Here is a 17,155-nt window from a genome sequence, read left to right on the forward strand (position 1 = left end):
ATCCCTGAAATGAGCACATAAAACTTCTGTTTCGGTATGACAGAGTTGAGAAGGTTGAAATCAATAGTTGAAAAATCAAATGAAGGCACTAAAGAATAAAATGTCATGCATAAAAGAAATATAGCACTTTTAATATAGGATAGTTGCAAAGACAATCTAAAATTCCACTGGGTTTCTCTACCTTCAGAACAAGTAAACTTCTTAAATACTTTTTTATTTAAGGACAAAAGTTATTTCAGAACAGATGTTTTTCCATGAATGTCAATTTTTAACTCTGAATTGTCAATATACTTAAATATAAGATGGGCAATTATTGTTGAGAAAAGTAATGACATTCAGCTTTTTTCTTGGAAAGTAGTCCCTTTTCCTTCTAGAATATCAAAGACATGTGATAAATAAAATACTGAAACCGTCTTACTCAGACTGAAATTCAAACCCAGTGCTAACTCTCTTTTCTCACTATTTCTCACCAACCAAATATTCAGCTCCCACCTTCACTAGCTCTGTAAAGTCTCTGACCTAAGCTACATAGCTCCTAATTTTCCTTTGCCTTTTGGTCAGTATGCCCATAATAAGCACTTATTGTGTCTAACGTGACCTCTCATCTGATCGAAGGATAGTGATTTGTGACTGATAGTGTAGTTGAATGAACGCTTATTTAACACACAATAAACACTGAATACAAGGTAGCTATTATCCTAATTAGTCTATCAATTAAGATTTATGAATAAAATTACATGGCATTAGAGTGGTAAATAAGCTTAGCACTAATCCATTCTAAGACCCTCAGCATTTACTATTTAGGGTTCCCAGTTCCCAATCCCCTATTTTTAATTCTATTCTTTCTTTCCCATTATAATTATCAGCTTCCAACCTACTATTATCTTTATTCATTTCTTATATTTATTTGCTTTCTTTCTCCTTCCCCCATCTGTAACTAGAATGTAAGTCCCAAGAGGGCATTGAATTTTTTGGTAATTTGTTTCACACATTGACGTAAACTCAATGCGTGGAGTAACGTCTTTCTTTTTTATCTTTGAAATGTTTGTTGATGAATGAGTGAATGAATAAATGAAGTCAAAAGCTTTTCCAGGACTAAGATAGCTCCATTCTTCAAAGCACATTGCAGAATGATTTTAAGTAGAAGCCAAGAATGTACAATGAATCGAATGACCATAGTCATAGTTGGTGTCTAGAGACACTTGGAAATTGGAAGGAATTTTAAGAACACATCTCCATTTCTAAGAAGAAAAAACTGGTTAACTGAGATGAACCATCCACCAATGAAGTTTCAGGTGGTAGAAAAAGAAGAAACAAACTCATCCAGACACTGTATGGTTCAGATATTTGGGGGCAGAGAGTGACATTGTTTATGTCACTCTTCTCTGTGTGGCTATCATCAGAGTGTTTTTCCTTCAGCTGTTTTGCTTGTCATAGTTTTTTCTCCTTGCACTATTGAATCCAAAGATTTTCTTAGTGCCAAAGATTTTTCATACCAGTTACCATGGTAGGCCAGTGGGAAACCTCTCGCTGGGGTCTGCCTTGAGAAAAGACAGTTGGAATGGCAATTTCTGAGAGCGAACTCAGTAACCCCACTCGTCTCTCAACACCTGGAGACTTATAGCTATTTTTAAATGACAGGATATAACTAACACCTATTTTGTCAACATTTTTTTTCTTTTATGTGTAAAATCTGTCCTGAAATTTGAATGATTTGAGTCCAAAGGTGGGTTTTTCGTTTTTGGGTCTTTTTAAATCAGACATTAAGAGCTCAGAAAGGATTCTTGATCTAATTGCAGAAAATTACTTTATTAATTAATTAAAGAGCAAATTTTTAGACAAAACTCGGGAGATAAAATTGGAACTTAAAATTACAGTACCTTAATTTATTGGATGAAATGTGAGAGCAGTCCAGCTCTATTAAAGTTAATTAGATTTAGTTCTGGACCTAAATGGGGAAATGTAAGGTTGTCCAGTCAAGGATCAAATAACGCAACTCATCCTATTTAAAATAGGTGATAGACTTCCCATTACACTTAGAATAAAACCCCCAATCCTCAGCGGTCCCCTGTCTTGTGGTCTCAGCCTGCCTCTGCCTCTTTATCCTGGACCTTCATCACTCTGAGCACCAAAGGACATCAATATATACTATCCCCGCTGCCTGGACACTTTTTTCTTTTACTCTTAACCTGGTAAACTCCTACTCAGATTCAAAATTTCAGCTTAAGGAGCCCATTTATCAATGTCTGCTTACATGAAGTAATTCACTTCTGTAACACTGGATCTAGGCTATGATTTACATTTATTTACATCAAAATTTGATCAATGTCTACTTTCCTACTAGACTGTAAAGGTCCTGAGCTCCAGGCAGAGCTTCCTTTACTGGCTTCTCCCCAACCTACCCTTCGGATGGCTTGGGTGCATGGTTTGTGGTCAAGTTTAGAGAATAAATGAATTCATTGAACTCTGTTGTTCCAGTGTAAAATCAAGACGAGGGAAAGTGAGGCAACATTCTACAGTGCATCCCAGAAAATATTAAAACATATACCATTCAATGTATAATTAAGCTTATGGCTAACTTTATAGGAACCAGGATATAAAGTCCCATCTAAAACATTTTTAGTAGTATTCTATATAAAGCATTTGCCAATATAACTGTGAAATTCCACCAAATAAAACCCAGAATGTTTTCAGAGCTTGGGGAATCTTGCCAAACAAATATTTTCAGTTCAGCATTTTCATTATTCCAATCAATCAATCAATCAATCAATCAATCATATTCTGGGATCTGGGGTGAAAAAAGAAACATAGACCCCACCATTATATATTGACTTACAGCAATAAAAATATTTGTAAACAGATAATAACAACACAGTAATTAAGGTTAAGAGCCCAATGAAGAAGTACGGGAAAAGCACCTAAAGGATTATAATCTGAAAGAATATTGGAAAATATCCTTATCTGTTCGATTGCCATGCTTATCTGCTAGTATCACCTAGTTTGATCTCAGCACGGATTAATGATCCTTCCCACATACTATATGACTGCCTTCATATGAAAGTCCAAAATAGAGACTGAAAGTACATTAGTGGTTGCATAAAGCTGAGTTAGGGCGATAGGTGGAGAAGGGGATGATAACTCAAGGATATGAGGGGGATGAAGTGCTCCAAAATTGACTATAGTGATGGTTGCACACATCTGTGAATATAATGAAAGCCACTAACTTATAAATGTGGTTACATTGCATGGTATGTAAATTACACCTCAATAAGCTATTTAATTAAAAAATGCTCTTTAAAATGATAGTCGGTCAGTGCTTTTAACTGATGCTTGGGACTAATCCATTATCTTCAACTTAAGCCTTATTACATGCCTGGTATCCTCCTATTTCTATGGTGGAAAGGTATATATCCATGTTGTCCCCGGTGGAAACAGAAGAATCAGACTCAAGTGAAAAGAAAAAGGAACACAATGAGGAGAAATGCAACCATATGCAAACTAACATCCACAGTTGATATTTAAAGACTTTGCCCTGAAATCACTAATACATTGAAAGAAAGAAATTTATTACACCTAGTTTGAAAACATAGTTTTATTGGTAAACTTGATAAAAGTAATACCAAGCCCTTGATATTAAATTCTTTGCTTGATCCTGGACTCATTGATCTGTTTATTTTAGTTTTGAATAAACCGTAACATAAATAATTTAGAAAGGAAACATTATTTGTGTTCCCAGGTAGAGAGTTTAGAAATAAAATTATTTCTAAATAATTTTCTATATCTATCTATATCTATATAATATATATAACTATATATTATATATGTATTTATCATATATTTTATATAATATATGTGATATATATTCTATAATTACATGTTATATATTATATATATATTTTTTTCTATATATTCCAGTTTCTATACCTATAGAGCATAGTTATTAAGAGCCTTCTCTTATTATTATTAGTAATAATAAAATGTTATCTGCTTTAGGTGAAGTTTAGGCCTAGCCCTGCCCTGTACGACAATGGATAAATTACTTAACCTCTTAGTACGTAAGCCCATTGTCTATAGAGGGATAGCGATAGTTACCTACTTTGCTGGATATTAAGGCCAAATGAAACCAAATATAAAGTATTTAGCTCAGCATCTGGGATTTATAGAGAAGTCGGTAAATATTTGCAATTATTATTTATAAGTGATAAAATTTTAATAATAATTATTTCATTCTTGATTGTGCAAAGTTAAGGCTTCCACATAAAAAATCACCTTTTATTGCAAACATTTCCTTAACGGACACAGATGTCAGAGTCGTGTCTGTTGAAAAATACTCCAGAAAACCTTTTCTAGTAATAATATGCAAAACACCCATCTCTAAAAAGTGATTTGTTAAATGACAATGACCAGAGGCATGATTTAATAATATGCAAATGTATGATGTTGTATTTGCAAAGATATGGAAGACAAATAAAAGGGACTTACTTTAAGGGGAGTATCCATAGAGTGATTCTCAAAGGAATGAGGCAAAAATGCAAGAATATTGGGTCCTCTGATGCGAAACTTTGGTGATTATTGGGAATGTAGGTGTTGAGACCATGAAGTCATTTTTGGAAATGGAGAGTCCAGACAAAGGGATGAGCGTGTGAAAGAAAGATTCTACCCGAAGGCCAAAAGGCAGGCAAGGTGGGAGGGAAAGGGGGCAGAAGCTGAAGAGTGGGGAACAAGGGACAGAAATGTCCATAGGAATTCAGGAACTCGGGAAAACCAGACAAGGGCCCAGATCAGAATGTCCTGAAGGACCAGGGAGAGGATATACCAGCCAGCCTAATAAATCTGAGAGCTTTAAGGTGTGAAAATCAAAAACAAATGGACACCAGCCTTGAAAATTCCAAGCAGAAAAAACCAGTTTAAGTCATATAAATAAAGCTTAATTTAGCTTATTTTGCAAGGCTAACTTGACCCGAGTCATGTTTTGTTCATGCCTCCTGAAATCATAAGCAAAACTTGACTTGTTTCCCAAGTTTGACACGGAGGAACCACTAAGCAATTCCCTATCATTTAGGAAAATTGTAATGCAGCCTTAAGACCAATCGCCATGAAAAACAGTCACTGCCTTCCCACTATACAAGCTGCTGTATAATAATATACCCCTGAGCCTCATTCTGTGTTTTGGTTTGAGGGCTCCTGCTCTGTGAACTGTCTTCTTGGTGGGTGCATGATGAACTTTTATTAATTAGGACTCGAAGGATTCATTGCTTTTACTTCTGTGATTTCTGAACTTTTTACAAAAGGAAGCAGTTTCAGTCTGGCACCGGAGAAGGACAAATGATTGTAAGTGGAAAGTTTAGTGATCCTTTAATTCAGTTTTCGGAGAATGATCTTTTGGAAATTTAAAAATGTAAATAAGAAGAGCTTGACATTTTATTGAGTGACAAACCAAAACAAAAACGAATACAAGGGAAAAAACACGCAATGACTTCTGAGGGACGTTTTAATCAAGGAAGACTGTCAACAACGGTAAGAGACAGGAAGAATCATAAAGAATTGTCAGGAAAGATCCAAAGTTACAGCAGTTGCCAGAAGTGTTCTCAAAAGCAACACAAGGGTCAAAATAGCTCGAACGAGCAACGCTTTCCGGAAGACAGCCCGGGGAGTGAGCACAGTGCATAAAACCCCAGCATTGGTTCATGATTTAAGTTTCTGATCAGAAAGCATGGCCATCATTTCTTTCTATCTTGAGATCCTGGAGTCGGAGCTTGTGGGTGAAATGCCATTTAAAGACAACAGAGAGCTGGGCCACGTACAAAGGTGTGTGTGTTGTGCCTCCAACTTTCATCTTATTGTAGCCTGGCTCAGTTACACATGCGCTCCTACTAGATCTAACTGTAGTGCAAGAAAAACTGTAACACGGGACAGCAAACGCAGAAACAAGCGGAGATCCGGGGATAAGCATGTTCGGGGGAGGAGGGGGGTTAAAAAGAACCCCTTTTATTTTTAGGAGCTGGAAACAAATCGATTAGCTAAACCAGAGGATGGGAACGTGGAGCAAGACAGCCTTGTGTGTGGACGCTCCACCTGTCAGGACACCTGCTTCACCACGTGCTGCATTAGCACAAGACTGTCCCCTGCCCAAAGGTCCTTGGTTCAGTGTTGTGAGGTTTTTTTCCCCTTGTTTAGAATTAACATGGATATATAGGTAATTTTGGTCTCAACCTTTCCGTGGTAAAACACTCTTGTTTTGAAAAGATGGGATTTTAAGAATTTAAAAAATAAATTTGTCTCTGGAGATAAATTTGATTTCTATATTAAAACGTAATGTGACTGATGCCAAGGCTCTTTTTGGATGACTGTGTTCCACACTGAGGGTCTACCATCTTCAGATATGATTTAAGATGGTAACTATGACTTTTCAAAGGAGAGTCCCGGATCTTGTAAGAAAGTCCTAATAATGCAAACTAAAATCTTAAGGTAAAAATAAAATAAAATAGGGGCGCCTGGGTGGCGCAGTCGGTTAAGCGTCCGACTTCAGCCAGGTCACGATCTCGCGCTCCGTGAGTTCGAGCCCCGCGTCGGGCTCTGGGCTGATGGCTCGGAGCCTGGAGCCTGCTTCCAATTCTGTGTCTCCCTCTCTCTCTGCTCCTCCCCCGTTCATGCTCTGTCTCTCTCTGTCCCAAAAATAAATAAACGTTGAAAAAAAAAATAAAAAATAAATAAATAAATAAAATAAAATAAAATAAAAAAATATAAAAACAATAGGGGATAAGACAACATTTGAAAAGAAAATGGATTAAAATTTACTTACATTGTAGTTTTAAAAATTTAGATCTTCTACAATCTTTCATTATTATTTACAATTTTCTCTTATTCCTTAGGATTATAGGAAGTTTTGAGATGGAAACTCTCCTTAATGTGCACTACATCTTATTGGCTTCAAGGGAGGATATCGAATCAAAGACCTGGAATCAAACTGTACAGACATGTGGCTACCTCATCTCCAAGCCACCTGGGACTAAGCCACACATTTTTGTCCCAGAAGTTTCAACGTTGCCTCAAGAACATGGTAGAGAAAATAAAGGAGGTAAAGGCTGACTTTTTTTCCTCACCCTAATAGGGAAGTCTCTGCCCGGAGAGAGTGTTGGGAGCAAGACATTATTGTACATGGACAGGTGACATCAAAGCTTAATGGACATTGGTTGCCTCCGTCATATTACACTGCCCACAGTCTATAGCCCCTGGGGCACGTTCAAAGCATTAGAATAGATGCCTCTCTGTGACGTTGTCCACCATCTGTGGTAGCACCGGCCGCCATGTGGGAAAACTGAGGGGTTGCCGCCATGTACAAGGCTGACAGTTGCAAGAAAAACCCATCAGCCAAGATTTGGCAGGAGCACAGAACATGGCCCATTGGCTTTGACTCGTAACAGCACATATTGGAGTGTTTTAGTGTTTTCGGACCAAAAACAAATGGTGGCCATTTTGTTACCTGTTAGTCAGGCTTTCACAAATAATTTTTTGAAAGGTAAAACTGAAATAATATCACCATATGTTCTCAGTACGATGAAATTCAGGAGCACCTGTAGAAGTCTTCACTGTATTAGTTAATGTCTTTTTAACTGTCAAAGATGCACCCTTCCTTTTGTTATTTCCAGTGGAGATAGTCAAGGTTTTTAGTCAATAACTCTCACTACAAAATCTCCAGTGTGTGCCAGCAGTGATTAGTTAACTGAAGCAAATAAGTATAAGATATACACTCATATATTTATGGGAATATTTATATTATCGGTTCAAATTGTTCCAGCAATAAGTATACAAAAAATAAATAAATAGAAAAAAAATAAATGGTCAAAGTTAAAACATTAATTCTGCATTCGGCTAAAATATTTTCTTAAATGGTTCATTATATATATATATGTGTGTATATATATATATATATATGCAGTGTGTGTGTGTGTGTGTGTGTGTGTGTATACACACACACGCACACTAACAGAACAAAATACAGCTTAAAAATAAAAAAGCAAGTGTCAGAGGTAACTATTGAGAAAACCTAAACAGAAAATCCTAAAGAGAAACTTTTCAGAATGACTGGGTAATAATCGAAATAATAAACTTAATTTTTGTATTTCTGATTAGTGTATCATAAGAATTGTAAGATAACTTCCTTTTTTGTCAGAATTCCTAATATATGGCACAGATCGCAATTCAAGCACTGCTTTTGTGGCCAATATTATGAATGGAAAATGCACACTCGTTTGATTTAGAAAATTAATCTCTTTATTGATGTATAAGAGTTTTGTTTGGAATGAAATAATGAAAATAGTAAATAGACATAATTCATTTGGCAAAATTCCTGATATTTTAGAATCTGTTTAGTTAAAATTGTAGCATTTTAATAAAAATAAATAACATCATATTATTGAGTTTAACTTATAAATGGAAATAGAAAAAAAATAGAAAGGAAAATTTCCCTGCATAAAACTAATGTAGCTCCACTGTCAGAGAAAGAGTCCGACCTGTTAGGTAAAAATGCTTATCTCAAATGAAACCACCTCTCGAGATTGGATTTTATTCATATTTAGCTTTTGTTCTCTCTCATGGACTTTTTACTATCTTTAGTGGTATCTTTAAACCCTTCAAGCAATCCCAATAAATATCACAGAAAAAAACAAAAACAAACAAAAAAAGCTTGTCTGTTGTATCATATAATTCCCATGGCATCATTTCCACTTCTTATAACTTGTACGGCAAACCTCCCTGGATTTAGCTGATGGACGATAAAGTGAAAGTTAAATACATATTTTAAAACTAACATTTTATATAGTAATATTCTTATCACTTGACAACACAATGCTATTCCACGCTGGTCCATTTTTCTAAGTCATTTTCATAATGTCAGCTAGAACTGATAGTCACCAAATTTAGAGCTCCACTTTCCAAGCATATATAAACTGAGCTGTGTTAAAATTTCATGAAATATATACCTGAGATGTATGATTTTCACCCTACGTGGGCAAAATACCTAACCCCCTGGCTTAAGATAAAGTTAAATTTCATTTATCTATGCAAAGATGTAGGTTTCTAAAGGGCATTTAAAGACAGCAATTAACTTTTCCAATATTTATATAATTTCCCATCCTTTTTAAATTTCTGTTTTGTTTCAATGACGATAAATTGAAGGTGTGGTACGCTTTTACTAGTCAACCACAGCCACAAAAAACAAAGGCATTTAAAATTCATTAATAAATGGAAGTTAACAGGATGGTCATTTTAAAAATAAATCAGATGCTAAAACTGTGTTTACCCTATTTACTTGGCATTGTGACATGAAAATTTGCCGATTTCTACAAAATAAAAATAAAAATGAAAACGACACAAAAGAAAAAGATGAATAAAACCCAACTAACATTTAACTGTTATTAGTGTAAAACTTGTTCTTGCTCCATTCACTGGGTTGGGGGGTGGGGGCAGTAGCTCCTCCCCTGGCTGGGTACAGGAAGATACGCCCACAGCAACACCAGATCTGACATTTTAGGAGGTCCCAGATAAAGTTAATTACCTATCTATGTTCAATGCCAGGTAATATTCCCAAATACTTTTTCTAAGAAACTTTCTAAATCAAAAGTTGGCCAAGGTTTTCTGAGAACCTACCTACTTTATGTCTCAGTGCAAATATTGAAGATTTTGCTATAGCCATATTTGTCTAATTATTAATCACCAAAACCCAAAATACACAAAAATGCATGCATTACAGCACAGCCTTTAAGGATAGAATGGAAATACAGGTTACCTTGATGCTTAATCCAAAGCCTCCTACAGTTTGTCTTCTAATGGTCACCGTTCTTTCCTGAAAGACAGGATTTTAAAAGTGGTTAGCATTTCCTAATACTATACTTACACACCCTTTTCTTCCTCAGGGTTCTGTTTCTGCTCCTTAAAAAAGAAATATTTTGTGACAGTGTATAGGCTCTAATTCTTGCAACAAATGGGGCAATTTATAATTTTCAAATCAAAGGTTAATTTATTTGTCAAGGTAAACGAGACTGTACTGTTAGTAAAGTTCTAAACTCGCAAAAATTAAGTTCCTTTCAATGACTTTTTTGGACATATTTTGGAATCTTAACTTTTAAACCTCTTATTTTCACATTCTATATTCTTGTTGTCTAAGGAATGACAGGTTTGGTTACATAAAAATAACTCAATGTCAATGGCAAATATTATCTTTGTCAACCAAGGTCTTATCTCCATCACAACCGAGTCATCTTGCTTGTGGAAATTTGAGAGCTGAGCTGGGAGGCTGCCATGTCTCCGCACATCAACTATTCATGTGCATGTCTGGGATTGAAACTGACTAAACCAGATTCAAAATGATGGCTTGTTTGGAAAAAGAATAGACATTACACTTAACTAATAATGACAATGGTATTGTCAATTTTCAAAATCAATTCTCTTTTTCCTTCCACAGTGGAAACAATAATTCAATTGCTGGTGTATGAAACAAAAATCACAAAGATCTCCACTTGGACAAATCCTCGAATTTCCAATAAATTCAATATTACTCTGTTTTGGGGCAATCATCTCTACATAATGCATATTCTGGAGGCATATTGAAAGGTTGAAAGCTTTTATTTATAACGTTCTTCATTTATCTATAACTTTCTCATCTTTTTTAACCTCCCCCTATTTATAGTGGTTTGAGATACCGCCCCCCCCCTTCTCTTGCTCTACCTGGGATAGATGTTGGTTATCTGATCCCCACACATGCCCAACCTCTTTGGCTACACTACCGACCTCCAAGTCTAAATACTGCTTTCTTTCTTACTCCATGGTTTTAGAGGGGCTATGTGGAACAGATGATATTATTTAAAAAGAACAAGGAGAAAACCTGGAAAATGTGTGCTTCTGATGTCTCTTCCTAAGTATTTTAAGGTAACATAAAAAACAGTCATTTTGGCAGATACATTCATTTAGCCGAATGTTTAGATTTCATAAATAAAAACAAAATAACGCTTAAAGAATAAGATCACTATACCAGAAATTGAGGTATATTAACTGTTATTTATTTTGAATCAACAAATAAGCCTTTATGGTTGGAAATTGGTGCATAGTAAGAAAAAAAAACTATTAGTGCAAATGAGTAGCATTTAATTATATAAATTTTCTTTTTGATCATGTCCTAAGTAATTTGACCTACCTTAAAACTACAGATTTTACTCTTATAACCTGTCATCAAATTATGTTTTCAAGCCCATGTTAAAATTACTTACACAAATTAAGTGTATAGGTGTATTGCAATTTATGCAAAGCAACATGAAATATAAAACACACTATTCATGTTGGATAACATCATAAACTCTACTTTTTTATTATTTTTCTTAAGTAGGCTTCATGCCCAGCATGGAGCCCAATGTGAGGCTTCAACTCACGACTCTGAGATCAAGATCTGAGCTGAGATCAGGAGTTGGATGCTTAACCGACTGACCCACCCAGGTGCACCACTACATTTCTATTCTTTTTTTTTTAATTTTTTTTAACGTTTATTTATTTTTGAGACAGAGAGAGACAGATCATGAATGGGGGAGGATCAGAAAGAGAGGGAGACACAGAATCTGAAACAGGCTCCAGGCTCCGAGCAGTCAGCACAGACCCCGACGCGGGGCTCGAACTCACGGACCGCGAGATCGTGACCTGAGCCGAAGTCAGACGCTTAACCGACTGAGCCACTCAGGTGCCCCTACATTTCTATTCTTAAACCAACTACTATATCAGTCCACATTAGTGAAGTCGTAAGCAGGAGAAGATGCAGTGTTTAAGAACTTTTATTGCAAAATGCATGTAAATAGGGATACCTGCATGTACACAAGCAAAAGGTAGACACATGCATTATACACACACAAAATCTCATTTAAAATAAATATTTATTGGAAATGTCCTTTTGTTGGACAGGATAAGAGAAATATGTCATATCACATAATTTTCAATTATTTCTCATTAAAGGATTAAAGGAAAGCTGTACATTGCAAATAATGGATTTGAAATCAAAGAATCTATCAATGACTCAAATATCCACAACTCAATGTGTTTGGAAAATTACTTAAGCCCTCCAAATCTGTTTTTCCAAATCTGTAAAATTTGTTTTACAAATTTACAAAATCCAACTTTGTTTTGAGGATTGATATTTGTGAAGGACCCAGGCATATAGTAGAAGCTTAATGAATACATACACACACACACACACACACACACACACACAATCTGTTATTCTAGACAGAAATTCTTAAAGTCACTTAAATATCTGATCGGTATTTATCCACTTTTTATTCCAATATTAAATCACAGAGTAACTCAAATACTGGAAGACTGACTCAGGGATAGATCAATTAAATGGTTATCTTTACTCTTATAAAACAGACAGGCATACTATTTTTTACAATACTGCCTATCAAACTAACAGGTTCTTATATGGCAGTTATTTTCTTAATTCCATTTCTGTAAGGAAAAAATGCTTGATTCCTTAAAATAAGATTCATCTTTATTTTCTCAACATAAAGAATTGAGTCTGTAAAAGCAAATGCATTTTATTAGTAAATGACATCATTCTACAACATCTCGCATGGCAATCATTAGTCACAAGGGCAACTTGGTGAGTCAATTCTATTAACCAGCCAAGTGTAGGCTGAAACACTGCTTTCCTTTGAAGGGACAGCAGGCATGGCGGGGTTATCAAAGGTCTATGCAATGCCTTTACTTCTTTACAAGACTGACCTCCAGTCTTTGGTGGAGAATATGTAGAACATGTTCCAAATCAAATACAAAATTGCTGATGCAGAGAGGAGTTTGGAGAGACTAAAGAGTCAGCAGTAACTGTTGAAAATCTCAGAGGCAGCACTTATTTTAATGTATTTTAAACACACGGGCACACACTCATGCTCATGAAAACCCCAGCCAGCACTTTTCTATACTATTGCTTCATTGGGTTACTTTTAAGAAAATAAGGACAAACAAGCAAGGCAAGCTACTTCGTGTTTTAAAGCCAAATCTTTAAATTTGTCACTGCAGGTAGCAGGAAGTCTGGAATGGCAAATAACTGTTCCCAGTAGGGCACCTTGCTGATTTCTCCCCAATCTTGTGTTTGCGTTAGCTATACCTTCTCTCGCCTTTCCACCTTCCCACATTTGGTTCCTCCCCCCTCCCCCCAAAATAACTTTCTTGAAAGGCAATGTAATGAATTGTTTCGGCTACTCATCTCATAAACCAGAGAATTTCTGGAAGCTGATCTGAAGTTGTATTAGTTACATCTTGGGTGTCATAAAGCCATTGCCTAGGTAACAGGGCACTGTCTTTCAGGAAACCAACGTATTATTGTTTGTTTTAGTCTTTAAAACACAAAATCAAGAAAGGTGCCCCCATACACTCATATATATATATATATATATATATATATATATATATATATATATAATTTATTGTCATATTGGCTTCCATACAACACCCAGTGCTCATCCCAACAGGTGCCCTCCTCAATACCCATCACCCACCTCCCCCTCCCTCCCACCCCCCCACCAACCCTCAGTTTGTTCTCAGTATTTAAGGGTTTCTTATGGTTTGCCTCCTTCCCTCTCTGTAACTTTTTTTCCCACCTTCCCCTCCTCCTGGTTAAAAATCCTTTCTTTAATCTTCCTATTCCTTATAGATTACAAAGGATGGAGCCCAGGAATAATGTTGGATTTATAAAAGACATTCTGTACACCTAAATAATCAGCATTAACCTCATGACAAAAAACTTGTTTTAAACGCTTAATTCGCTTTATGTAAAAATCTATATTATCACCCCCCTGCCCCCTAGAATATTATGTTTGAAATACTCTATGTATACTGTGTGAACCATATGGTAACCAAAATATAAATGTTAGCAATCACAAAATGTTACTATTATATATCTCCAGTATAGAAATGTTTGAGACATTAGGTGAAAGGAGGAGGAAGAAGTGACAACAATGCAGACACTAGAGAGAGTATCAAATGGGCAATTGTTTGCATTGATTATGTGGGGTGGAAACAAGGTATACAAAGAAAGAGATAAGGAATGTCATTAGCTCTTTTTGACAATTCAGAAAGAGTGAACAGACTTGGGAAAGGAATAATAACAAAGACTAGGTACTGAAAATCAACCATGTGCACTGACAGGGCTCACGGCACTTATGATTATTAAAATACACTGTGACCTTGACTTTTTTTCCACTAACTTTTTTGATAGCTGAACCTGTGTTTCGTTCACAGTCTAAGCCTAAGAATTTAGCATAGGGCCTAAACCAACGTTAGGTATTCATGCATTAAGTGGGGGGAAAAAAAAAAAGCTTTTGCAAGATCTTCCAAGTAATCATCATAACAGTACATGGATGGCATAGGCAATATTTTCCTAATTTGGAATAAGGAAACTAAAACGCAAAGGAGTTAAATTAACTTAACCAAGATCCAAATCATGATTTAAATGAAAGTATCTCTGATTCCCACTGTCTTTTCCATAACAACAGGCCTGTGATAACATGAATAATTGAGATGAAAGAAACAAAGAAACTGGAAAATTGGCGTGGGATGTAATAAAAACAGAGGGGACTGTGAGAAACCGAATGTTTTCCCTCTAAAATCGGGAAGAAGGCAGGATTCCCCCTCTCGCCACTCCTGTTACATTGCGCTTGGAGGCAGCTAGTGCATATGAGGTAACAGGCATACAGATTAGAGAGGAAGAAACGAGTGGTTTTGTTTCTTGTCTATGTAGAAAATCCCAAAGAATCAACCAAAAGCTCCTGGAAATGATAAGTTGTTGTAGCAAGGTCACGGGAGATAAGGTTAATATACAAAATCCAATTTCTCTCCTATACATCGGCCATGAGAAATTAGAATTCGGAATTAAAATCACAATACCATTTATAATAGCTCCCTAAAAAGTTTTTATTTGGTATAAAGTTAACAACATAAGTAGAAACTTCCATACGGGAAACGACAAAGCTCAGAAGAAAGAAATCAAAGCGGATCAAAACAAAGAGCTATTTCATGTTCATGGACTGGAAGACTCTTCCCAGCTAGATCTATAGAATCACTGCAGTCCCAATAAAATTCCAGCAAGCTATTTGTAGATATTAATGAATTGTTTCTAACGTTCACATGGAAGGCCGAAAGACGTATAATAGCTACCACAATATTGAAGTAGAAGAAAACGTTGGATAATTCAAGACGCCTGATGCAGGACCTACTATAAAGCTACGGTAATCCAGACAGCATCACATTTGTAAAGACTAAACACATAGACCATTGGAACAGAATAGAATGTCCCAAAACAAGATAAAACAAAACCAACCAAACAAATAGTCAATTGGTCTTTGACAAAAGAACAAAGCAGCTCAATGGAGAAAAGAAAGGATAGTCTTTTCAACAGAAAAAGAAGAAAGAAAAAGAAAGAGAGAAAGAGAGAAAGAAAGAAGAAATATCTAGACATGAATGCCATTCCTTTAATAAAAATTCACATAAAATCGATCACAGATCCAAGCATAAACACAATTATTATAAAACTTCTAGAGGAAAACAGGAGAAAACCTATGACTTTGGGGTTGGCAGTGAGTGATACAATACTAAACGCATGATCCATAAAAAACACTTGACGTTGAAACACTTTAAGATTAAAAACATCTACTTTGTAAAAGATACTGGTAAGAAAATAAAAAGTGATAGATTGGAAGAAAATATTTGCATAATGCATTCTGATAAAGAACTTGTTTCCAAAATATATGAAGAACTCAACACTTAGCGAGAAAATAAACAATTAGAAAGTTGCCAAAATATTTGAGCAAACACCTCATCAAAGAATATATAGATGGCAAGCACGCATATGAAAAGATGTCCAACAGCATTTGTTATCAGGAAATTTCAGGTTATGAAATTTGATGGGGCACCTGGATGGCTCAGTCCATTGAGCGTCTGACTCTTGACTTTGGCTCAGGTCATGATCTCGTGGCCATGAGGTCAAGCCCCGTGTCAGGCTCCCTGCTCAGCATGGATTCTCTCTCTCCCACTCCCCCATTCATGGTCTGTCTTTCAAAATAAATAAGTGAACTTTTAAAAATACCATTACACATCTATTAGAATGGCTAAAATTCCAAAACATTGGCAATATGAAGTGAGATATATTATCATAAGAATTGTCACCCCTTGCTGGTGGGAATTCAAAAGACAGTAGTTTGGTAGTTTCTGACAAAGCTAAACATAGTCTGAACAGATGACATAGGAATTGCACTCCTACATATTTACTCAACTAATTTTAACATTTGTGTTTACCCAAAAGCCTGCATGAAAATATGTATAGCAGCTTTATTCATGATTGCCAAAAACTGAAAGTGACCAAAATGTTCTTCATCCATGGGGGAAAAAAAAAAAAGATGCTACATCTATACAATGAAATATTATTCACTAACAGAAAGAAATACACTGGCTAGCTTCAAAAAGACACGGAGAAACCACAAATGTATACTACTAAGTAAAAGAAGTCAGTCTCAAAAGGATACATACTATGATTCCATTTATATGACATTCCGAAAAGGCAAAACTATGCAGACAATACAGTGATCAGTGGGGCCCCTGGGTGGCTCAGTCAGTTACACGTCTGACTTCAGCTCAGGTCATGATCTCAGAGTTTGTGAGTTTGAACTCCGTGTCAGTCTCTGAGCTGCCGGCTCAGGGCCTGGAATGAGCAGAGTCTCTGTCTTCCTCTGTCTCTCTGCCCCTCCCACACTCACGCTGTCTCTCTCTCTTTCTCAAAAATAAAATAAGCATTAAAAAATTAAGTAAAAAAAAAAAAAGAAAAAAGAAATAATCAGTGGTTGCCAGGCATTCACAGAGAGGGAGGAAAGGTTGAATAAGTGAAGCATAGGGGACTTACAGGATAATGAAACTATTCTTTTAGATATTACAATAATGGGTACATGGTGTTATGCTTTAGTCAAAACACATAGAACTTTAGAGAACAAAGGGTGCATCTTAACATATATATGTTTAAAAGAGTCATTTAGGAAGATAGGGGATCCAAAGAGGGAATAGCAGCTATGACAAAACAATCCCAAATTTCATTACAAATGTATGTAACCATTTCCTTGAAACGAATGGG

At 35.9% G+C, this 17,155-nt stretch overlaps 1 protein-coding gene across 1 annotated transcript in view; it reads right to left on the reverse strand.

The window, feature by feature from the left end:
* Positions 1 to 17,155, reverse strand: part of SNTG1 (syntrophin gamma 1) — a 310,753-nt gene that overhangs the window by 241,585 nt on the left and 52,013 nt on the right. The window contains exon 3 of the mRNA XM_030303901.1: positions 9,788 to 9,844. Within this exon, the coding sequence (XP_030159761.1) occupies positions 9,788 to 9,844 (57 nt within the window). The remainder of the gene's footprint in view (positions 1 to 9,787; positions 9,845 to 17,155) is intronic.

The sequence above is a fragment of the Lynx canadensis genome, chromosome F2, assembly GCF_007474595.2.
Source record: "Lynx canadensis isolate LIC74 chromosome F2, mLynCan4.pri.v2, whole genome shotgun sequence".
Taxonomy (NCBI): Eukaryota; Metazoa; Chordata; class Mammalia; order Carnivora; family Felidae; genus Lynx; species Lynx canadensis.